Source organism: Mastigoproctus giganteus, chromosome 10, assembly GCF_048544385.1.
Source record: "Mastigoproctus giganteus isolate SK-2022 chromosome 10, ASM4854438v1, whole genome shotgun sequence".
Classification (NCBI taxonomy): Eukaryota; Metazoa; Arthropoda; class Arachnida; order Uropygi; family Thelyphonidae; genus Mastigoproctus; species Mastigoproctus giganteus.
Genome location: NC_143584.1, coordinates 195,810,416 through 195,835,686, shown reverse-complemented (window position 1 = coordinate 195,835,686; position 25,271 = coordinate 195,810,416). Strand labels below are relative to the sequence as shown.

Sequence of the window (25,271 nt, the reverse complement as noted above, 5' to 3'; positions counted from 1 at the left end):
GATCTGAACCCTTGGTTTAGGAAGGATACAGAGCCTCTGTATCGAGAACAGTGAAAACAACGAGATTGGTGAGGAGAACAAATGAGTGCTTATAAGAAGTACGGCTTCAGTTGTGCGAATTGCGGTGTGCCATGAGGCAATGTGATTGAGGGGTATAAGAATTTGAACGATTTTAGTATGCTCATTGCTTATGGGATCTTTCCTCTTGCTGAGATTACGCACATGAGAAGACATGAATTCAAATGAAGAAACATACTTGCATTGCAGTTGTGGAAATTTTGCATAACAGTGCGGAAATTTTCGTGTACCCAGCGGGAGGTTGATTGCTGGAACAAACATGACCGGGGTTCAAGCCCGTGACTGCTGAATACGGTGCTGTTTCTTGTATTCTGTCTATCTTGTGAACTCCTCTGACCGTTTGGTCGTCCAGGAGTATAAACAGAAAATATATTTTTTATCTATATGTCGTATTTTCGTACGTAATGTATGAGCGAAATGGGAGGGGGTATTTTATTTATTTTATTTTTGTTCACGGCCCAATTATGGTTTGCCTCTTTCACTTTTGTTTATGTCAGTGTAATCATATCAATATTTTCGTTTTTCGTTTGACGTTTGTTGTGATAGCCATATTTGAAGAGAGGCAATTAATAGTAATTTCATCGCACCCCTCACTTCCACCTATAAATGTTTCCCTCTTGATCAGAGCCGTTTGAACGTATGAATGGGCCCTCAGGCAAACCTATATTTCCGTTTCTATCCGATATCGTCACCGTTCTCTCCACACCAGGTGGAAACTGCACAGTTTCGAATCCTATATCGATGAGATTCGAACCTGTGCAAAAATGCGCACAAAATTATCATTGTGCGATGAGAATTGTGGTCATTTTCCACTCCCTTGCTGAGTTAGTCGGTCTCAGTCGAAAAAAACAAAGTTTTTCTCAGGAACGCGGGGTTTTTCGTCCAGCAAATTGACCAGAGAACACACGGAATTTAGAGACACAAAACAAATGAGTAGACGAAATAACTTTCCGAGAATCTCTGATAAAATTTAGGTTTTCTTTTTTTTTTTTTTGTTAAAACAAAAAAAAAATCTGAACGAGGTAAGTGTTGCCTAAATTTTGAACAGGCGCAGGGTTGTTCAATAGGCGATGGTTTCCGGGACCGAGGGTTAAATTTCAAAATACAGGATTTACGCGAGTTACGAATTATATTCAAAACTCGCGATAATCCTGTATTCTGTAAACTTCAACTTTCCCCTTTCTCCCTGTCTGATGTCATTGCTGGGCACGTCCATCCCGCCTTCAAAATAGTTCACAATACCTCCAGGGGGAGGGAATAAACAAGTCACGTGACACCCACCAATGCCAAGGTCCACCAGTGCGGGAAAAAGGACACGGTGGGAGAGGGAGTGTTTGTGTACAGGCAACATACAGAAAGCGGTTCAGTTTCTCACGAAAGGGTGTACTTCACAACTGATTTCATTCACTTCTGCTGCCTTTGCAATGGCATTTCTTGCGATTAATCAGTGAATTTATTGATGGAACACTTTTCTGATTTGACTTTTATGTATGGATTCCACATTGCTCTCGATGGATATGAAAGGTAAGAAATTTACAATTAATATAATGAAATGGTGAGTTGCGGAGTTCAAGTAAATTGTAATGACGAAGTTGAATTCATTTTTTATAATTATTTTCTAACTGAATGGTCCTGAAAATGGCCAGGATTTCTACTAACGTGAACAGTTATTAACGCAACCGGCTTTCCGAGTGGAAACGATCATTTTCTTTCCTCTACATGATCTTTAAACTGTTCTAAATCCCCAGATTTTCAAATTCCCAAACTCTTAGTGAAATACTATACGAGTGAGCGGAAATTTTCTTTCTATCCTACTTCTCTTCCTTCTGCCTACTTACTCAACCCCCCCCCCCCCCCACACACACACACATGTTTGAAATACGTCGATGGAACGTACTGGGGTTATATATACGAACTTCGACACGTGTTTGCTTCCTTCCCTCTTTGAAGACAGTATAAATGAACCCAACCCCCATCAAGCTTGGGGTATTCTTCTCCCATTATACTTTCGCCATGCATGAATTTAGGGTTAAGCTTGTTTTTATTCCTTTGTCTTGTTGCAGCGTTCTTCCATCTTTTAAGCAGATCTTTGAAATAATTTCCTTCTATTTTGATTACGTCTTATATGGTTGCAGTTATTCCGAAAAATATCTGAGGTAAAAGAAATCCAGACTTAATATTTCTAAATTTTAATATTTCTTGATATCCTATTTATTATTTTTATTAGGGTAACATGTAGGTTAATGCAAATGCATCATTTTAACATAGCTTTTCTACCAAAGTAGTTAAATTAATTAATTAAATTGGCATCGTTTTGGTTAAATCTCATATTGTGATAGCCTTCTCGACAAGTTGCCATGGTATTGTACTATCTCGAATAAATAACACTTCACTATCGAAGACTATCGTTATTTATTCTCAGCGGATACCACCACCCAGACGGCACCGTTTCGAAACTTGATGGCTCCGCTTCGGGTGGGCAGGAACCCTGGTGTTGCAATACTTTATTTTTCTTAGGTTAAAATCCAAACGAGTACAGGGATTTTCTACAAGAGAAAATCACAAGAATTTAGCATTTGTCCGATTTTACGAATATTAACGGGTCTCGATCACACAAGTTGTCAGTCCAAAATGTCTGGAAAAGTCTGGACAACAGGATTCTCCTAATGTTTTTATACAACTTCAATTGAAATGAGGCAATTGCTGTCCTTGCTCTTTACAATACAAGAAAAAGCTTGCTCACACATGTAAGAAGTTGAAAACTGCCACAAAATTCATTGAATTCCGACAAATGGCGGATACTCACCTTTCAAAGAAATCCAGAACTTGTCTAGTGGATGATCAGTAAAACTTAAGATGAGATTTAGTGTACAATCAGACTGCGGCTCACGAGATTCTTTAAAATTCTCTGTGTGAGCAAGATTCAGCGAAAGGATCCCTCGCTTGTGTTGAAAGGGAGGGAAAATACTGTTAATTTTTTTCTACAGTTTTTCCGGGTGTTTTTTAATAAGGCTCGAGACTTGCTGATATCCTTTCTCACTCTCAAGCTCAAGCACCAAGCAAAATGTGGCCTACAATTTTCTTGAAAGTACGCCTGCAATCAGTGATTTAGCACGTGTGAGGCCCCAGGCGCAATTCAATTTTGAGGCCGCCCCTCTAAATATTTTCGGCAACTCTACAGTGTGCATCATTCTACGCACACGTTTTTACTATCGCACGAGCTTTAGATTTGTCGTTGCGGTTTTAATCAGTTTCGTTGCTCAATTCTTTCATACATATTTTAACTACTGTTTAAATGAAAAAAATGGCACAACTAAGCATTAATGATAATACGTATTCTACTTCAGATTCACTTAGTTCGCATAGATATTACATACAATATGTAGGGATATCCGCTTAAGAGTTTACTAACTTCTCATATTAAATTATAATTTTATTCAGAAACGGTAATAATGACGAGTGTAAAATTTAAAAATGAAACAATTTTTTTTTTTTTTGAGACCTGAGATTTGAGGCCCCTCTATTTAAGAGGCCCCGGGCGCGCGCCTGTGCGGAAATCCGCCACTGCCTGCAGTTCACTTTTCAGCTGAAACACCCTGTGCAGAACTCTTCCTCTGCTAATCAGCCGAATTTCTGTTTGTAGCTGGAGATTAATGTTCTCTTTGTTCTGGTTCTCGCACGGTTTTTTAAACATTCTCGAGTGAACTGCTTTTTGTTTAATAAAGTTAACCATTTTTATACCATCATCCAGAACTTAATTTTCATTGTTTCTCCAAGATATTTTGACACCAGCACCTCTATATGAAGAAAGCAGTGTTTTGTGACAATGTCAGCATTTCTTTTTTTACAAGAGAGGCGAAACTTCTTATGGAGCCAACAACTGATGGGGCACCAATAGTTCAGATTCCAATGCAGTTTCTCCAAGACAGAACTTTTGTTTCCAGATATGAAGACAAAACATTAAATAAATCTTGATCTTTGCTTCTTTCGGGCAGTTCTTTGCAGCAGAAAACGTTTTCTTGAATTTCACCATCATTTACAAATCTTACAAATGCTACAGCATGACGTTTACAGGTTAAACCTGTTGTTTCATCAACCTGGATAGAGAAGCTATTGTTTTTCAGTTTATTACACAAAACCTCTTCAGCATCATGTGATATATCTTCAATACGTCGAATTATCGTTCTGTTAAGAGTGAAACCTTTTCAAATTCTCGTACTGCATCTTGTCATAGCATTTTACTCACTATTATTTTACATGCTGGCATTCTTAGGTTCTCACCAACTGTGTGACTTCCTTTTCTGGGTAATAAGTTCTTCTACTAAATAACTTTGGTTCCTCAACCGTTTCACTGAACGTGACATTTTTAACAAAAGCTTTTTTCTGTTTGTTTTGAGATTCCAATAGCCGTTTAAACGAATTGTTTGTTTGTTTGTTTGTTGTTTGGTTTTTAGGAGCATCAGCAACTAAGGCCATATTGCTCCAGGATCTGCGGTGGTCATTCCCTGACCTTTCCGCATCCTCCGTATTTGGTGGTGACGGGCTCGAACCCCGGTCTAAACAGGAAGCGTGTGCAACGCACTCCTGCTCCTTCTCGCCTGGCTATGGAGGTGCCTTTAAACGAATTAGCACCTTTGGTTGTCAAATGGCTATGATTTGTTTCTAATTGTCTTTTCAATTTCACTGGAACCATTGCTGCTTTTGTAAATCATTTACCACAGACGACGCAAAATAAATAGGACAACTTTGATTACCAGCCGATATAAAACCCATTGATAAGTAACTTTCATCGTAAAGACGGACGTCTTCGCACAGCAGAATACCCAAACAACCTTTACTGGCTCTTTAGAAGCTACTTCTCACAATGCACAATAATAGTTAAGTCAAAATATCGCCAAGTTCTTAACCCCTATTTATTTAATTTTAATTTTATTGGTCTATATTTTTTTCACTACTAGGATTTTTATATATTTATTTATTATTTATTTATTTTTTCTCTCTTTCTCTGGAGTGGGCCCACAGAAAAATCTGGCCCACCTTTTGGCAACATCAAGTGGGTCAGAGTCTCGTATCGTGACAGTACGTGTTGCATTGGGACTGGCTCACCAAGTACTAAGAATCATCTGTCCAGGTGATTGATGCTTCTGGGTAGCCAAGGGCCAGAACATAACAACAGAACACATATAATACACAGAAACCTATATTACTCACTTTTCTGGGCCTCTTACCGTGGTACTGTTCTTCACAGAGATAGAAAGCCGAGATGACTCATGTTCTAGAAGCCACCCCTTACAAAAACATATGTCCATGATATACGACGCATAAATATATATACACTGCCCCAACATTAATATCGCGACACTTGCCCTTAGACAAAAAAAAGAGCTTTTATTGTGTCATTTGATACGTTGTGCTAAAAATCTTTTTCTTTTATGAGGGGCTTCAGGCCTCGCGGCATACTCTCAACTAGCATTTTATAAATGTCAGGTGATATGTTCCTCCACTCGGCCTTTAACGCAGCCACCAATTCGGCCTTGTTCTTTGGACGATCTCGAAGTGCAGATAGCCGACTACCCAATACATCCCAAAGAGGATCGATAGGGTTTATATCAGTATCCTGGGCTAGCCAATCCAACCTTTCCACGCCCATGTCCTCAAACCACTCTGTTACGACCTGAGCAGTATGGCATGGCGCGATGCCTTGCTGATACAAGTTATGGTTCTTCCCCGAAATATTGTCATAATGTTGGAAGTGCATAATTGTCCAGATGCCCTGGTATTGCATATCCTTCATGGTTTTATTGATAACGACTAATGGGCCAAGCCATAGGATGAAATTGTATCCACCACACTTCATTGTTAGCTGATACGATCAGGAAGGCACTATTCCACTGGAATTCGCCACATCTAGGAACGGCCATCAGACTGGCAGAGTGCGAACTTCGAATCGTCTGTCCATAGGACTTTTCCACTGGTGTGCAGTCCAGAATTCGCGCACCTTACACCGTGCTAATCGATGTCTACTATTTGTTGAGTTGATCTGTCGCTTGTGAACAGCTACACGACCATTGTAATACATATCATAGAGTGTCCTTCAAATTGTACTATTTTATTATTAACAGTTGTAATATGTTTATTATAAACATATTATAACTTTCTGCAAGTGATAAAGCCCAAGAAACCTATAGGGAAGAATAAATCCAAAGAAGAAAAAATTAGTCAAGAAACACTTGTCATGATGAATCGCAGACGACAAATGAAGAGCAAGAAAAACACTGACAGGGAGAAAATTGAGTATACTGAGTAATGCAAAGCCATTAGAAAGAGACACAGAGAGGACATAAGGAGATTTTACACAAGAAAAGTAGAACAAGCATTAAGGGAAAACAAAGGATTTAAATCAGCAGTAATACAGAAAGACAAATCATACTGAAACTGAAAAATAGCGATGGTGTACTTACAAACAGCAGAGAAGGCATAATTCAAATAGCTGAAGGCTACTATAGAGAATTATACAAGGAGCGAGGGAATGATACCAGGAGCGGGGAAGATAGATTGCAAAGTAGCAACACATACCATATATACCCGATATTTTTCCTGATGAGGTAGAACATGCATTGAAGAAAATGAAGAATCGGAAAGCTCCAGGGAAGATGAAGTTACAGTAGAGTTATTAAAATTGGGAGGAAGAGACATAACACAAAAACTGGCAAGGCTCTTCACAAAGTGCATTAGAAAAGGTGTGACGCCTAAGCAGTAGAATAAAGCAATCATAGTTTTGCTGCATAAGAAAGGAGATAAATCAGAAATTTGAAATTATAGACCAATTAACTTGTTATCCCAAATCTACAATTTGTTCAAAAGGGTCATTACTAATAGATTAGAAAGAATACTTGATGAGAATAAACCGAAAGAACTAGCTGGCTTTAGGACAGGATTCTCAACTATGTATCACCTACACGAAATATCACAACCAATGGAGAAAGCAAATGAATATAAAACACCATTATGCCTGGAATTTGTGGATTATGAAAAGGCATTTGACTCCATACAGCATAAGGCAATGTTTCGGGCACTGGAAAGACAAGGCATGGATACCCCGCATATTATGATTTTGAAGAAAATACATGAGAGTGCTACCTCCTTTATTACACTAGCCAAAGACAGTAGGGAATTTAAGATTGGGAAAGGAGTTCGACAAGGAGACACAATATCTCCGAAGCTGTTTACTGCTGCCCTTGAGGAAGCTTTCAGAAGATTAGATTGGTCACAGAAAGGAGTCAATGTGAACGGAGAGTACCTAAACCATTTACGATTTGCAGATGACATGGTGGTCACAAGCCATGATTCCAAAGAATTAGACGAAAATCTTAATCAGTTATGCACAGTTAGTAAAGAATTTGGACTAAAGTTGAATATGGCTATAACAAAAGTAATGAGAACAAGTATGGCACAGAAAGAGAAATAATGATTGAAGGAGGAGTAATTGAAAAGGTGGAGTCATATACTTATCTGGGACAAGTTATTAGCTGTAATAATGATAAATGGCTGGAAGTCAAGAGAAGAATAAATTTTGGGTGGATAGCATTCAGGAAATATAGTCACATACTGAAGAGCAATATCCCAGTTTGTCTGAAACGTAAAATAATGAAGCAATGTATACTCCCCACCATGACTTATGGAAGTGAAACTTGGGCACTCACCAAAAGAATGGAAGAGAAGCTGAGAACTACACAGCGAAGAATGGAACGAACGAATTATATTGGGAATCAGACTGTTAGATAAGAAGAGAAACACATGGATTAGGCAGCAAACTCAAGTAAAGGAGATTGTTATCAAAACTAAAGAACTAAAATGGTCTTGGACAGGACACATAGCTCGAAGACATGATGACAGACGGACTAAGGAAATAACAGAATGGTACCCAAGTGGAGTTAGACGAAAACCTGGAAGACAAAGGCGGAGATAGATAGTTGAAATTCATGGATTTGTGGGTAGTAAATGGATGGCGAGTGCTCGAAACAGAAGGAACTGGAAAGTTGCTGGAGAGGCCTTCGTCCTGCAGTAGCTTAAAACTGGCTGATGATGAAGTCCATTGGTCCATTTGGATCAATGTAAGCATATTCAACAATGTGATGTAAATCAGGATATCTGTTCTTTATATGAGGCCGTTGGCAAAATACGTACGGAAATTACTGGCTTTCTGGCTTTTGGGCCAACGTGGACAATAAACTTCCTTGGGACTACATTCTTTAGTTATGGTGAAATTTGGAAACTGCAGTGTTGTTAAAATTAAAGTATCCCTATGTAGAGGGCCCTGGAGCGAGTTCTAAGAATCGTAATGAAGAGAAATTTGGACAACAGGTACAATATCCCAGGTACAGGTACAATATGACAGGTACAATATGACAGATGGACTAAGAAAATAACAGAATGGTACCCAAGAGGAGCTAGAAGAAACCCTGGAAGACAAAGGCAGAGATGGATAGATGAAATTCATGAATTTGTGGGTAGTAAATGGACTACCAGTGCTCAAAACAGAAGGAACTGGAAAGTTGCTGGAGAGGCCTTCATCCTGCAGTGGATTGAAAATGGCTGATGATGATGAAGCCAACGTGCAACAGGCCTTCGATTTCCTGTCTTCAATTCGCCAAACAGCCCTCCAACTCAAAAAATCAAATAGAGTCCCAGTCCTTCTCAAGCTATATCCAATATAGGACCAGTGTATTTTATTTCCTATCCATCCCGGAGAGGTACTTCTGTGAAATGCAATCCTCGTGGACTGTTAACGGAGAAATCATTGCGGACCTTTAATGTCCGCGACAAAATTCCAATTTATCTCGTACCACAACTATTCTGCCGACCAGACTTTGAGTACCACTGATCTTGTGTCCAGTGTTTCTCAAACTAACTGTGGTGAAGGACCAGTTTCTTATATTTCTAATGGCGTCGCGAAAAGGTACTTTTGTAAAATGTAAATCTCGTGGACCGATAACTGACGAAACTTCGGGAACCGGTAATATCCGCTACAAACTTCCAATTCATCGCGCACCACACTTTGAGTAGCACTGATCTAGACGATGATCACTTGCCAACCTGAGTACCGGAAATGCGGCTATACAATTAAGCAAGCCAAAAAAATGAGATTGAAGTGATATCATGGCAAGCTGTGTTAATTTGCATAATCCATGGAATGGTGCCATGAAGAGTTTGTAAAATCATGGTACCTGAGTGATCTTGCGCACTTGAGATAAAAATCATATTTATAATGGGAGCCTCTGTAAGATATCTGCAATAAGGCCTCTGAGGTTGGAATTATTATTCATACCACCAATTTTAAACACCCACACAAACCGTTTATAACTGATTGAATAATGAAATGGTGATTACATAACTGTCTCCACTTTTACACTTTAATATTTGTCTTTTGACAAGCTTTACCCAAAAATCACTGATCATCCTCTGAATTCCAGGTCCCCAAAATATTCGTTAATTTTTTGATGTTCATGTTCTGCAATGTGGCAAGTACTCGCTGCAAAAGGACATACTCTCCAATAGGTCATGATATTTTTAATGTAAAGTGTATAAAATTGATTTTGTTTATTTATTTGCTTGGAATCTCTATTATGAAATGTTCATTTTGTGTTGACCTTTACTTTCATCTCTATTTCTATATGCTTCAAAAAGGAATAGAGAAAAGTTTCATTCACTGCCCAAAAAATCAAAATCATTTTCGAATTGGTTTCAATAGATAATCAAGCGTAAATTATAAGAATATAAGTTGACACATGCGTTAACAAAAGTTGCTTGCTTTCAGATAAATACTACACGGTTTTCAGGGGTCGCTTGGTCAAAACCTGCTTAGCGAAGTCAGGTGATCATTCAGATTTTTTTAAAAATCTTTTGTTCTTGGTGCAAGTTTAGCAAGGGTCACACTTCAGAAATCAGAAGAACCGCTTGGTGTATCGGAAGGAATCAGCTCAAACGAATAAATTGAGAGGACAAAAGCGGAAAGCAATCTAAAAGGAATAATTGCCAAAAAAATTCCCTACTCTAATAAAGAAACCACAACAATTTTAAGCCAATTGTGTGTCAGAATAGAAAGTCTACTGCAGAAAAGTCTGAAAATTTCAAATTATTAAAATGAAATAGCCGTGTCCAATCGAACTGAGCGCTGCTTGTTCAAGCTTGTTGATTTTGGTTGATATGCGGTTACACGAAAGCGACTTCTTTCTTTTAAATATCGAACGATTTGAATTGCCGCCATCGCCAATACTCGATTTGAAGAGCAGTAAAAAAATCACGAAATTTTCTGACTGTTAATTTAGACTTTTTGCGCCAATGTAATATCAATGCATGGCGAGAACGTCATGAAGTCAAGCATCCAGACTTTCTCCTTTTCACCATTCAAGGGGTCTGACCTGGCATTAGGATATTCGGATAGATTCCCTTGCTAAAAACTCGATCTAATTATACCATTAACAGGATATTTAACCTGAAATATACATTTGGATTTTTTTCCATTTCCCACCACATTCACTCAGCAGCCATCAATTTTGCCCCATTGCTATATATTCTTTCAACACAACAGTGCTGAAAAAAAAAAAAAATACAAATCTCCCCACACAAAAGTTGACACTGTATAGAACGAGTGACAATCCAAATATTTCCAAGATTTGTTCTCACACTTCATACTCCAGATCTGATTCAAAATGAGAATGTCTGGGATAGGTTGGATAGGTCAAAGTGGGCAGCGGTCTTCTGTGCCAAACCAAAATACAACAGCTCATAAAAATCATGATGAAAGTCAGGGAGATCGCGCTCCCTGAAACAGTGAAATCCATGCCACGAATATTACAGATGACAGTTTGGAATAAAGGTGGCGCTTCCATGATATTCAATATAGCTTTCAAATTTTTTGGCTGCTGAGTGTATACCTCTTTGTTGAACATGACATTTATATAACTTATTTTCTTTCTTTTTTAAAGGTGTTGATACAACCTAAGAGAACCTTCTTAATGGAAAGAACAAGATTACAGAAACCTGAATCATTAGTGAAGAAACACTTTTAAAGAAACTATTAAAAACACAGTTAAGATCTCTAATAATCGAAAAATTCCATATAATATTAAAGAGGGATCCGAAAGGTTTCTGTGCAAATTTTTGGCAAACATTTTTACAGCCAGCTGAACCAAACATAACCGAAAAATAACTTTACAATACAAGTATCACCAATGAAGGACATAACAGAAAAGTAACAAGAGTTTATGAGCCAAACTATCATCTCGTTATAATGAAATCAGTTCATCAAGAATGTGGGTGATCAAGGAGTTTATACATATTTTCTTCCTTAGAAGAAACCCTTATTAACTATTCAAAAGGCAGTCAACGTCAACCATGATTTAAGCTGAAGGAATATATGTATACATATCATAAATCTCGAAAACAACATCAAAATGTTATTCACTATGTTACCTCCTTTTAACATATAGAGGATTACTATGAATTTATTCTAAACACAAAATTTTGAGTTAATATATATGATAAAAAAAGTTAGACCATACAGTTTTTTTAGAAGTACAAATTTCCTCAAATATGTTCATAACACAGCCAAAACTTTAACAACTAAGGGTATTTCTTTTCGGATGATCTCACACAACGTAGTCAAAAGAATTCTCACCGGCTAAGTACTTTACCACCCATCATTTGGAAAAAAAATGGTACAACAGGTGTACCTAAGATGAGACCTTCTTTCATCTTGCAGTTATGTCATAACAGAAATGATCATTTCTTGCTCAGAACATCTGGCAATTGCCAAATTTAATACTACACTTGCTGTAAAACTTGTGGTAAGAAGCTGAAACAAACAAGATCTGACGAAACGCATTCACTCCTCATGATAAGGAGAGCTGTTTGGAAGAGGTTTTCACAGAGAATAAGCTTGAAACTGACCGCAGGGAACAAAATAATCAGCAGAAACCCTTCAGCTGTTCAATCTGTGCTGAAAAATTCACAATAATTGGAAGTCTAAAAATATATCTCAAAGATCACTTTGCTGAAAAACCTTTCAGCTGTATAACTGGTGGTATCAATGTCACATGAATTGGATATTTCATGAAACATCTGAGTTTTTAGTGGAAAAAACCTTCTGTCATTTAAGAGTGAGAAGTTCTCAGAGAGGGAAATGCCTAATAATCTGCCGAGAGTTGACATTAAGGATAAACAATTCAGCTGTCCAACAGGTGAGAAGTTCTCACAGAGAGGATATCGCACAAGACTCCTCAGAATTCATAGTGGAGACAAATCTTTCAGCTGTCCAACATGTGAGAAGACGTTCTCACGCAGAAGATATCTTACAAGACACCTAAGAATTCATACAAGAGAAAAACCTTTCAGCTGTCCAACATGTGAGAAGAAGTTCTCAGAGAGAGAACACCTTAAAAGACACCTAAGAATTCATACAGGAGAAAACCCATTGAGCTGCCCAACATGTGAGAAGAAGTTCTCACTGAGAGAACAACTTACAAGCCACCTCAGTATTCACAGTGGAGATAAACCTTTCTGCTGCCCAACATGTGAGAAGAAGTTCTCACACAGAGGAAACCTCATACGACACCTCAGAATTCATAGTGGAGAAAAACCTTTCTGCTGCCCAACATGTGAGAAGAAGTTTTCGCAGAGAGGAAACCTTACATTACACCTAAGAATTCATACAGGAGAAAAACCTTTCAGCTGTCCAATATGTGAGAAGACGTTCTCACGCAGAAAATATCTTACAAGACATCTAAGAATTCATACAGGAGAAAAACCTTTCAGCTGTCCAACATGTGAGAAGAAGTTCTCACGGAGAGAACAACTTACAAGCCACCTCAGTATTCACAGTGGAGAAAAACCTTTCTGCTGCCCAACATGTGAGAAGAAGTTCTCACAGAAATCAGCACTCCAAATCCATCTTAGAGTTCATACCAATGAAAAACCTTTCAGCTGTCCAACGTGTGAGAAGAAATTCTCACGAAGAGGACAATTGACAGGACACCTAAGAATTCATATAGGAGAAAACCTTTTAGCTGTCCAACGTGTGAGAAGATGTTTTCACTGAAATCATACCTCCAAATCCATCTTAGAGTTCATACCAATGAAAAACCTTTCAGCTGTCCAACGTGTGAGAAGAAGTTCTCACAAAGAGGACAATTGACAGGACACCTAAGAATTCATACAGGAGAAAAACCTTTCTGCTGCCCAACATGTGAGAAGAAGTTCTCACACAGAGGACACCTCATACAACACCTCAGAATTCATAGTGCAGAAAAACCTTTCTGCTGCCCAACATGTGAGAAGACGTTTTCACACAGAGGACACCTTACATTACACCTAAGAATTCATACAGGAGAAAAACCTTTCAGCTGTCCAACATGTGAGATGTTTTCATGGAAATCACACCAAATCCATCTCAGAGTTCATACCAACGAAAAACCTTACAGCTGTCCAAACTGTGAGAAGACGTTCTCGCGGAGAGAACACCTTACAAGACACTTAAGAATTCATACCGGAAAAAACCTTTCAGCTGTCCAACATCTGAAAAGAAGTTTTCACAATGCGGATATCTCACGCGCCACCTCAGAATTCATAGTGGAGAAAAAGCTTTCTGCTGCCAAACATCTGAGAAGAAGTTCTCATTCAGATGACAACTTACAGGACACCTAAGTGTTCATACAGGAGAAAAACCTTTCAGCTGTCCAATTTTTCATGAAACACTTTTAAGGAAATGGGCCTCTCTTAAGAGAAATTTGATTTCATAATGGAGATATTATTCTTCGCAGCAGCGAGTGGTCAGTGCTGAGAATTATATCTCAAACCATCTCAGTTTGCATGCAACAGTGAAATCCTTCCGTCGGTTTTCGTCGCTAGGAGGCTCCAAGAAAAAAAGATTCTTAAAAATACTGCACATCAATAGTTACAAGAAGAAACCAATTAGCCGTAGGAAACACTAAAAAGAGCTAATAAAAACGAACTGCTGTATTTTCAACCAGTTCAAAATGTATGATCAAATTAATATGCATGTAACAGCTGGTGGTAAGGAATTCCTTTTGAATAATGAAATGCATTGAATAAAAACAGAAATAGGCAATAACTATATATTGAACATGAAATATTTTGTTACTGCTTCCTTTAAATACAAACAAACTGTAATTAGCTAAAATCTCCATATTTCTGATGAATTTCTCTTTTAAAATAAAATTCCGTTACACATATTTTAGTTATTTATTCATTTGGATAATTTACTTATTATTCATTTTTAAAATGAAATTAAAACCATAGTATTTCATGCTGAACTCGGAATTTTCCAGGGTAAATTGTTTCTTGTCTCCACCACAAATATATGTATTTTCATGTACATACACATAGTGCTATTATAAACTAACCTATATCTGAAAGAAATTGTTTAATAATTTGTGCACAAATTGTTGAACACCATATGTCACTGTTGACAGCTGTCTGTACCGCATAAAGAACCTCACTGTTTGCCTCTATCCTAATTTCAAAATTGGTTTCTTCTGCCATTTTAAATCCTCAGTATTCTTCATTATTTTCTCCATTCCAAATATACACGCTATTTTTTAAATAAAAAATTGACACCAAAGTTTTGGAAATGTTTTTGGGTGCTCTACATCATCTTCTGTCAATTTGTTGCCAGTGCAGTTTGTTTCCATGACGCCTCGTTTGAGATTTTTATCTCTTTTATCCTGTAGTATGATTGATGACGTTTGAGGTTAAGGTGAACATTGTGGCGAGATTCGATATGTCTTACACTTCGAGGGTACATCTCTAAAACGGTGTTCACAGGCCGGCACCTAGTTAGTACAGTGGACTGAACCGATTGGTTTTCTTTAGAAGGCTTCCGGATCAGCTAATGTATAATCTTGCTCCTTCTACTGTGCCAGATAATGACCGGAGGGAGTCTGAGTGGTGTGTATGCGGGGTGGGCATTAGCGACGACGCGTTATGTCAAGGATCTCGATATATTCTATATCGAGATCCTTGTCAACGAATATGTCAAGGAACTGAGTATATTCTTACCACGTGCACGCCATATCCAAAAATTTAATTACTTCATACAGCATATCCAACCTACTTTTTCTCTCTGTTGAATACACCATGAATTGTCAAACTAATAGAGTAAGTTTATCTGCGAAAAGATCTAAACCTCCTAAACACTTCCTGGTTCATTTCAGAAATATCCGTGGTCTCAATTCTAATCTCAACGATGTCCATTGCCACTTGCAGTCTGCTAAACCCCATGTACTTTTTCTGACAAAATCTCAGTTATCGGTTGATTCAACTACTCCTCAACTCAGTTGCCCAAATTATTCGCTGTATGATTCCTTTCGACTCGGAGGTGGTATTTGTGCATATTTCCGTTCCGATATTCCCTGTCAGAGACTTGGTATTTTGGAATCTCCTCTTTTCGTTCTTCTCTGGTTTATAATCTCTCTACATCATTGTGTCAAATTCAACTGTTTTCTCTACCGTTCTCCCAACTGCACTTTTCACTTGTGCCTCTTTGACTTCCTCTCTTTGCAACTTACTTTCTCCAGTCCAACTTTTCTGACAACGAGGTTATTTTCCTTGGTGATTTTAACGTTCACAACTCCAGCTGGTTTCCGTTTTCTAGTCACACCGACCCAGCTGGTCGAGATGCTGTGCCTTTTGTAATTACTAATGACCTTGCACAGATTGTTCATTTACCTAAAAGAATTCCCGACAATCCTCATCATACAGCAAACACGCATGATCTTTTTCTCTCAAACATCCCTTCTAAGTGCACGGTTAAAGTGAGAGGTCCTTTAGGCACCTTTGATCACAACTGATTGTCTCTTCTCCAATGGAGCCTTCATCTCATGGCTATTCCCAACCTCGTATTGTTTGGCATTACAAATATGCAAAATGGGTGGACCTGTAAGATTTCTTTTCCTTTGTCGGATTAATGTTTCAAACTTTCTGATGTCAACGTTTGCTCAAATCGTGTCAGTGAAATTATTCTTGCAGGAATGGAATCCTTTATCCAACACCCCACTTTAAAATCTAGTCCTTTATCTAAACCTTCGTTTTCCAATAAATGTTCTAAGACTTTTTTTCAGACCAGTCTGAAAAAAATTCTACTCCTTGAGACTTGCACAATCTGTCCAGGGCCCAATTGATTGACAAGGCTCCCATCTCATACTCCCTTCTATCGTGTCTGGGCAGAATTGCAGACACTTTCAAATTCAACCCTAGTTTACGGCTTTTTTTTCAACAGTGACGTATACTTGTTAAGTAATTCTGCCGGACTCCTACTCTTATATCATTAGTGCTAACTTTTACAACAATATCATCCTTTGTGCCCATAAAAGATGATATCCGCTCTACAACGTCATCAACCTTTGCCTCGCAGACATAACCTGGTCCTGTTCACATACCATGTAAAGAGGATAGATTTGACAGGACCAGAGTCACTAACAACTATTAGTTCCATTTGGACCAGCGCATTCTGCCTTGGGGGTTGCCGCTCTGTTGTGTGATGATCAAGTGCATGCTCTGGCTTTGATGTGGGCAGCTAAGATCTTCATGGGTCCCTCATTTAGATCCTTCGATGCCATCCATCCTCTCCTTCAAGCTCTCATATAGGCCGATAACAATTCTGAGTTGTCGCCTATTGGATATCATAGATTTAAGGAAAAATTCGATAGAATTTCAGATGAAAATCTGCGTGCTAGTAGAAGCACTATGGCATAAACGACAAGCTGTTGCTATGGATAAAGCGATGTGTGAGTGGCCATAGACAGAGAGGGGTAATCAACGGACGCTGCTCTGTTATTCATGAAGGTATCATTCTTAATGTCCCAGTTTGCAATTGGTACAAAGGTTTTGCAAGGTGTTGATAACAATAATGACAGTATGCTACAGCAACAGGTTATAGAAATTTGGATTGAGAAGTGGCAAATGAAGTTTAACCTTGACAAATGCAAAATCCTGCAATGGGATAGCAGTATTTGCAGAGTAAATTACCAACTGTGCTTACTACAATCGGCGTAGGAGAGAATAAAAGAGACCTGAGGGTAATTGTGCAGGCAGATATGTAGTTTCTGAGTGGTGCAGACAGATTGCCAGAGCAGGTCATGGGATGTTCTCAATGATATACAGCAATTTTGCGAACAGGGATTAGGAGGTGATTATCCCCTTGTATAAGGCAATGGTCAGGACACACATTGAGTACTGCGTACAGGTCTGGAAACCTCATTTTAAGAAGGATGTAATACAGCGAAGAGCAACAAAACTGGTGAGGGGAAAAAAGTGGTGCTGTTACGAAGAAAGGCATAAGTTCTGCAAACTGCAGCGTCTGGAGAGTAGGCACCTGTGAGCAGATCTGATTGAATTGCACAAGTTATGAGAAGCTCGGTGATGATGATGAGAAACTCGATGATGATGAGATTTTTTCCCCTTGCTTAATTTACGCGCCTGAGAGGACAGAAATCGAAATCGAGGAAAGCCAATTGCAGAATAGATGGGTGGATATTTTCCAATATCCAGCGGGTGGTTGTTTACTGGACTAAATTTCCATCAATCGTCGTGGAAGTTGGTAACTTAAATGAATCCAAGGAAGAAATGGATAAGCATTTGTAGCGAATGCATACTAAAATTGGAAGTGTTTTTTTTTTTCTTTTTTTTTTTTTTTTTTGCCTCATACTGCATAAGCTTAATTCCTTGCATCATATGCCTCTAGTAATGCTAAATTGGTAGTAGAAATAAATACAAGGAAGAATTAAACAAATGATTGGAGGAGGTGGACAGGTGACATAAGAAGGTTATTTTCGACTGCTGTTTTATAAGCTTGCTTTCTGGCATCAGATTCAACTACTAATTCAAGTAACACAATGAGACGGATGAGTGTATATTCTTTGAATGGCAGGAAGTTCACAGAGGTCCATAAAACTCTTATAGGGATTCGGGCTTAGTTATTAAATCATCTGCCTTCCAGAGTTCCAAATTTTCGTCTGTGTGGTAGAGTAATCAAACTCTAGCAGGCAGATGACAGAGGTTCATCAAATCTCTAAATGATTATGTGATAACTGAAAGGAAATTGAATTGGCATTTGTAGTAGGTAAACATAAATATTATTAAGGGAGGCAACAGTGACAGTCAGCAAACCTTTAGCCCTGTCTATGAGAGCATATTGGATCCAGAGAGTCCCTGTGGACTGAAAATATGAATGACTCCACGTTCAAAAGGAGGGAATCAAAAGGCGACATCAGTAATTACAGACTGTCAGCTTAACTTCTGTTTTAGAGAAAATGAAGAAGTCACTGTTGAAGAAAGAAGAAATGCAGGATTATTTAGACAGGAATGCTGTTATTCTCTAGTTACAGCAAAGATTATGTTAAGGGGCTGTTCTTGTCTCACCAATGAACTTGGTCACCGTGAGGCAGTAATCACACATTTGGATTTCAAGAAAGCTTTTGCAACTGTTGCGCCTAAAATATTACTGCATAAATTAGAGCCTTGCGTCATTAAGATCAAGATACTAGTAATGGATAAAAGATCTGAGGGGACAGAACAGAGAGGTGCAGGTTATTTTGCTATTTCTTGCTAAAAATTAATAAAACATAGTAACCGGATGATTGCAGTACAGAATCACTTTGATAATTGGACAGATTATATACTAATTACATTTTTTCTATTGTTTATTAAAAAAATTATTTAAAAAATAACAAATTAGGAAAAAATAGATAAAACAAAATATGGAGACACATCCTTATTATAAATGTTTATCTGATTTCCAAATATATATATATATATATATAGGGAAACTTCCCTTTAACGGACAGCTCTGGGGAACGAAAATTTGTCCGTTAGAGAGAAGTGTCCGCTAACAAGAAGTCTGAGGGAGAAAAAAAAAAAGAAAGAAAGAAAAATTATTAAACGTTTAATGTAAAATTAAATTAAAATATATACAGATTTTGAACAATATTTTTGTACATAATATACAATTACATACACAACAGATAAAGAAAAATCGTTAAACGTTTAAAAAACAACCCTGTTTCGTCACAGTTGTAAATATCCTTAGCTTCAAAATAACGACATAAATCTTCCAATTTGACGGTCCACTCTGTTACAACCCCAGTATCAACAGATCCATCTTCACCACTTAAGGTTTTCCAAGAAATTTTATGCCGAATTTTGAACTTGTCTAGTCATCCCGCAGAAGCTTTGAACTCATTTACTCCCATAGATTTTGCAACCTCCAAAGACTTTTCCCTAATAATAGGCTCATTAATGGGAATTTTTTTAGCACGTGCGCGACAAACCCACTCATACGTAACATTGTCAATTTGAAGTCCAACATTTTTCGGAAATGATTTTTGAACCTGATCATTTCCGTGTTGCCAAAATTGTTTGAGCAGTTCATTTTTTTTCTTTAGGATGTCGCTTACCTGCGTCTTCCCGATTTTGAATTTTGCAGCGAGATTGCGAACACTATTTTTTGCCGATTATACACATTAATGAGTTCGACTTTATCTTTTAAAGTTAAATGTTTACGAAAATACATTGTGCACTTCACACGACACCGAACAAAACTGAAAACTGAAACTCAAAAGGCGAAAGGCCGACCAAATCCCCATCTCCCCTTGCACATACCGAATTCGTCAGAAGTTTTACACGTGCCTTAAAATTATTGAAAAAGGGTTTAGAACCGCGACATAGACTTTGATAAAATTCTGAGAATCAGAAATAGAAAATAAACACACAATTGTGGCAATACGTGGAAGAAACGTGCCTAGAAACAGGGCCGTGAGCTATCCCAGAATCCGTTATGGGGAGATCAAATTAAGTGCTAATCTAAACGAAACAGTGCAGATTGCCTGTCCGCGTCCGTTACAGAGAATATCCGCTAGACAGAAGCTGGAAACACGTTAAAACCAATAGAGCAGAGTTGGAGAATTTGAAAATGTCCGTTTCAGAGAGGTGTCCGTTAGGAGAAGTTTCACAGCATATAAGGTCAGCGTTTTTTTATTTTTTGGCATGCAATGTTGACGGCCGGATCCCCTTCCTGACGCCAGCCCTCACCCTTTATCCGGGCTGGGGATATGCGATGGTCATTCCCTGACCTTCCACATCCTTTGCATTTGGGGGCTCACAGGCTCGAACCCCGGTGTAATCAAGAAGCATGTGCTAGGCATTACTGCTCCTGCCCACCTGAATACGGAGGCGCCTATAAAGTTTATAAGATTGACTTTGTTTATTTATTTTCTTGGAATCTCTATTATTAAATGTTGATTTTGTGCTGGCCTCTTCTTTCATCTCTATTTTTATATACTTCAGAGAAAATTTTCATTCACTAGCAATACAATTAGAAACCTTTTCCAATTGGTTTCAGTCGATATTCAAACTTAAATTATGAGAATATAAGTTGACACATGCGTTAACAAAAGTTCCTTGCTTTCAGTTAAATACTGCACGCTTTTCTTGGGCCGCATGGACAATCCGTGCTTAGGCAAGTCAGGAGAACGTTCAGATTTTTAGAAAACTGTTGTTCTTGGAGCACATTTAGCAAGAGTCACACTTCAGAAAACAAAAGAACCGCTTGGTGTGTCGGAAGCAATCAGATCAAAAGAATAAAATGAGTGGAGGACAAAAGCGGAAAGCAACCTAAAAGGAATAATTGTCACAAAAATTCGGTACTCTAAGAAAGAAACGGCAACAATTTTAAGCGAATTGTGTGCCAGAATAGAAAGTCCACTGCAGAAAAGTCTGAAGATTTCAAATTATTAAAATTGAAACAACGAAATCCATGAAACAGTAAAACAGTGAAATACATGCCACGAATATTGCAGTCCTCAGTTTGGGATAAAGGTGGCGATTCCATTATATTTAATATAGCTTTCCAAATTTTTTGGCTTGTGAGTGTATATCTCTTTGTTGAACATGGTAATTTTATAGCATATTTTCTTTCTTTTTTGTAGGAAGCATAAAACATTAAAAGATACAACCCAAGTGAACCCTGTTCGTGGAAAGGACAAGATTAGAGAAACCTGAATCACTAGTGAAGGAACACTTTTAAAGAAAGTATTAAAAACACAGGTAATATCTCTAATAATCTAAAAATTCCATAGAGAGAGATTCGAAAGATTTATGTGCAAACATTTGTACAGCCAGCTGAACCAAACATAAATGAAAAATAACTGTACAATGCAAGTATCACCAATGAAGAATATAAAGCAAAAGTTACAAAAGTTTATGAGCCAAACGATCATCTGGTTATAATGAAATCACTTCATAAAGAATGTGGGTGATCAAGGATTTTTTTTTTACATATTTTCTTACTTAGAAGAAACCGTTATTAACAATTCAAAAGGTAGTCAACGTCAAACATGACTTAAGCTGAAAAAATATAAGTATACACATCATAAATCTCGAATATAACAGCAAAATGTTATTCATTATGTTACCTTCTATGGTAACATATAGAGGATTGCAATGAATTTATTCTAAACACAATTTTCAGTTCATATATCATAAAAAAGTAAGAGCATACAGTTTTTTTAGAAGTAAAAGTTTCGTCAAATGTGTTCATAACCCTGCCAAAACTTTAACCACTGAGGGTATTTCCTGTCGGCTGATCTCACCCAAGGTATTCAAGTGAATTCTCATTGGTTAAGTGGTTTATTAACCACACATCACTTGGGGAAAAAATGGTAAAACAAGTGTACCTAACATGAGACCTTTCTTTATCCTTGCATTTCTATCATCATAGAAATAATCCTTTCTTGCTCAGAACATCTGGCAATTCCCAAATTTACGACTACATTTGCTTGTGATGACAAGCTGAAACAAAGAACTCACGAAACACATTCACCCTTCATGATAAGGAGAGCTGTTTGGAAGAAGTTTTCACAGAGAATAATCTTGAAACAGACCCCAGGGTACATAATAGTAAAAAAAAAAAACTTTCAGTTGTTCAATCTGTGCTCAAAAATTCTCAATAATTGGAAGTCTGAAAACTCATCTCAAAGTTCACGTTTCTGAAAAACCGTCCTGCTGTTTAACGTGCGGTAAGAATGTCTTATGAAACGGATATTTCATGAAACATCTGAGTTCTTAGTGGAAAAAATCTTCTGTCATCTAGAGAGGGAAATGCTTAAAAATCTCATGCGAGGTGACTTTAAGGATAAACAATTCAGCTATCCAACCAGTCAGAAGTTCTCACAGAGAGGAGACCTCACAAGATACCTCAGAATTCATAGTGGAGAAAAAACTTTCAGCTGTCCAACATGTGAGAAGAAATTCTCACACAGAGGACAGCTTAAAAAACACATAAGAATTCATACAGGAGAAAAACCTTTTAGCTGTCCATCATGTGAAAAGAAGTTTCCAGAAAGAGGATCCCTCAAAAGTCACCTCAGAATTCACAGTGGAGAAAAACCATTCTGCTGTCAAACCTGTGAGATGAAGTTCACACGGAGAGATCAACTTACAAGTCACCTAAGAATTCATACAGGAGAAAAATCTTTCAGCTGTCCAACATGTGAGAAGAAGTTCTCACAGAGAGTTCACCTTACAAGACACCTAAGAATTCATACAGGAGAAAAACCTTTCAGCTGTCCGACATGTGAGAAGAAGTTCTCACAGAGAGGAGACCTTGCAACACACCTAAGAATTCATACAGGAGAAAAACCTTTCAGCTGTCCAACATGTGAGAAGAAGTTCTCACAGAGAGGACAACTTAAAACACACCTAAGAATTCATACAGGAGAAAAACCTTTCAGCTGTCCAACATGTGAGAAGAAGTACTCACACAGAGGAGACCTTGCAACACACCTAAGAATTCATACAGGAGAAAAACATTTCAGCTGTCCAACATGTGAGAAGAAGTTTTCAAAAAGAGGATCCCTCACAAGTCACCTCAGAATTCACAGTGGAGAAAAACCATTCTGCTGTCAATCCTGTGAGATGAAGTTCACACGGAGAGATCAACTTACAAATCACCTAAGAATTCATACAGGAGAAAAACCTTTCAGCTGTCCAACATGTGAGAAGAAATTCTCATGGAGAGATCAACTTACAAGACACCTAAGAATTCATACAGGAGAAAAACCTTTCAGCTGTCCAACATGTGAGAAGACGTTTTCACAGAGAAGAGACCTTGCAACACACCTAAGAATTCATACAGGAGAAAAACCTTTCAGCTGTCCAACATGTGAGAAGAAGTTCTCACAGAGAGGAAAACTTACAACACACCTAAGAATTCATACAGTAGAAAAACCTTTCAGCTGTCCAACATGTGAGAAGAAGTTCTCACTGAGAGGAGACCTTGCAACACACCTAAGAATTCATACAGGAGAAAAACCTTTCAGCTGTCCAACATGTGAGAAGAAGTTCTCACAGAGAGGAAAACTTACAACACACCTAAGAATTCATACAGGAGAAAAACCTTTCAGCTGTCCAACATGTGAGAAGAAGTTCTCACAGAGAGGAGACCTTGCAACACACCTGAAAATTCATACAGGAGAAAAACCTTTCAGCTGTCCAACATGTGAGAAGAAGTTCTCAGAGAGAGAACACCTTAAAAGACACCTAAGAATTCATACAGGAGAAAAACCTTTCAGCTGTCCAACATGTGAGAAGAAGTTCTCACGGAGAGATCAACTTACAAGACACCTAACAATTCATACTGGAGAAAAACCTTTCAGCTGTCCAACATGTGAGAAGAAGTTCTCACAGAGAGGACACCTTACAACACACCTAAGAATTCATACAGGAGAAAAACCTTTCAGCTGTCCAATATGTGAGAAGTTCTCACCCAGGGACAACTTACAGGACACCTAAGAATTCATGCAGGAGAAAAACCTGTCAGCTGTCCAATTTTTCATGAATCACTTTTAAGGAAATGGGCCTCTCTTACGAAATCTTTGATTTCATAAGGGAGATATGATTCATCGCAGCAGCCAGTGGCCAGTGCTGAAAAATATATCTCAAACCATCTCAGTTTGTATGCAACAGTGAAATCCTTCCCTCGATTTTCATCGCTAGGATGCTACAAGAAAAAAAAAAGATTCTTATAAAAACTGCACATCATTAGTGGCAAGAGAAACATTTTAGCCGTAGAAAACATTAAAAACACCGAATAAAAACGATCTGCTAGATTTTCAACAAGTTCAAAATGTATGATCAAAACAAATATGCATGTAACAGATGTGTGGTAACGAATTCTTTTTTAAAAATGAAAGGCATTGAATAAAAAGAGAAATGAGCTATATTTATATGCTGTACATGAATTTTTTATGTTACTGCTTCCTTTGAATACAGAAAACTCTAATGAGTTAAAATCTCCATATTTCTAATGAATTTCTCTTTAAAAATAACATTCCGTTACACATATTTTTGTATTTATTCATTTGGATAATTTACTTAATATTCTTTTTTAAATCCAAATTAAAATCATAGTATATCATGCTGGCCTCTGAATTTTCCTAAGTAAATTCTTGTCTGTCTCAACCACCAATATATATATATTAACGTACATACATATAGTGCAATTATAAACTTCCCTATCGCTGAAAGAAATTGTTCAGTAAGTTGTGCACAGAACACCATATGTCCCTGTTGCCAGCTCTCTGTACCGCTTATAGAACTTTACTCTCCGCTTCTATCCTAATTTCGAAATGACTTTCTAATTCCTCTGCCATTTTAATTCCTCAGTATCCTTCATTACTTTTAATTCATTACTTTTAATTCTTCATTACATTTTAATTCCTCAGTATTCTTCATTTTTTTTCTCCACTTCAAATTTACATGCAATTTTTTGAATAAAAAAAGTGATATCCAAGTTTTGGAAGTGATTTTTGGTGCTCTTCATCATCTGCCAATTGGTGCCAGCGTACTCTGTTTCCATGAAGCCTCTTTCGAGAATTTTATATATATTTGGATAAAAAATTAGAAATGGTTGCAAATGGCACCAACAGGTAATATAGCGTGTGTTTTGCAAATATAAGTTGTCAACTGCTGAGATCAAGAATCAAGAAAGTAATTTGCGTGTATGATACAAATAATACGGGTGTGTGGTAGACGAATATTGGCAATTTCTAACTAAAAATATTCTGAAATGTTGTGAACTGCTGAGCCAGTCCCGGCTGCGATACCGTGAAATGGCGAGG

General features: G+C 37.7%; 1 protein-coding gene across 1 annotated transcript; it reads left to right on the top strand.

The window, feature by feature from the left end:
- Positions 1-12,262: 12,262 nt before the first annotated feature.
- Positions 12,263-23,943, top strand: LOC150079713 (uncharacterized). The gene is made up of 3 exons (XM_090383180.1): positions 12,263-13,071; positions 13,146-13,418; positions 22,380-23,943. Exons 1-3 carry the CDS (start codon positions 12,263-12,265, stop codon positions 23,941-23,943), a joined length of 2,646 nt encoding a protein of 881 aa, XP_090239306.1.
- The last annotated feature ends 1,328 nt before the right edge of the window (positions 23,944-25,271 follow it).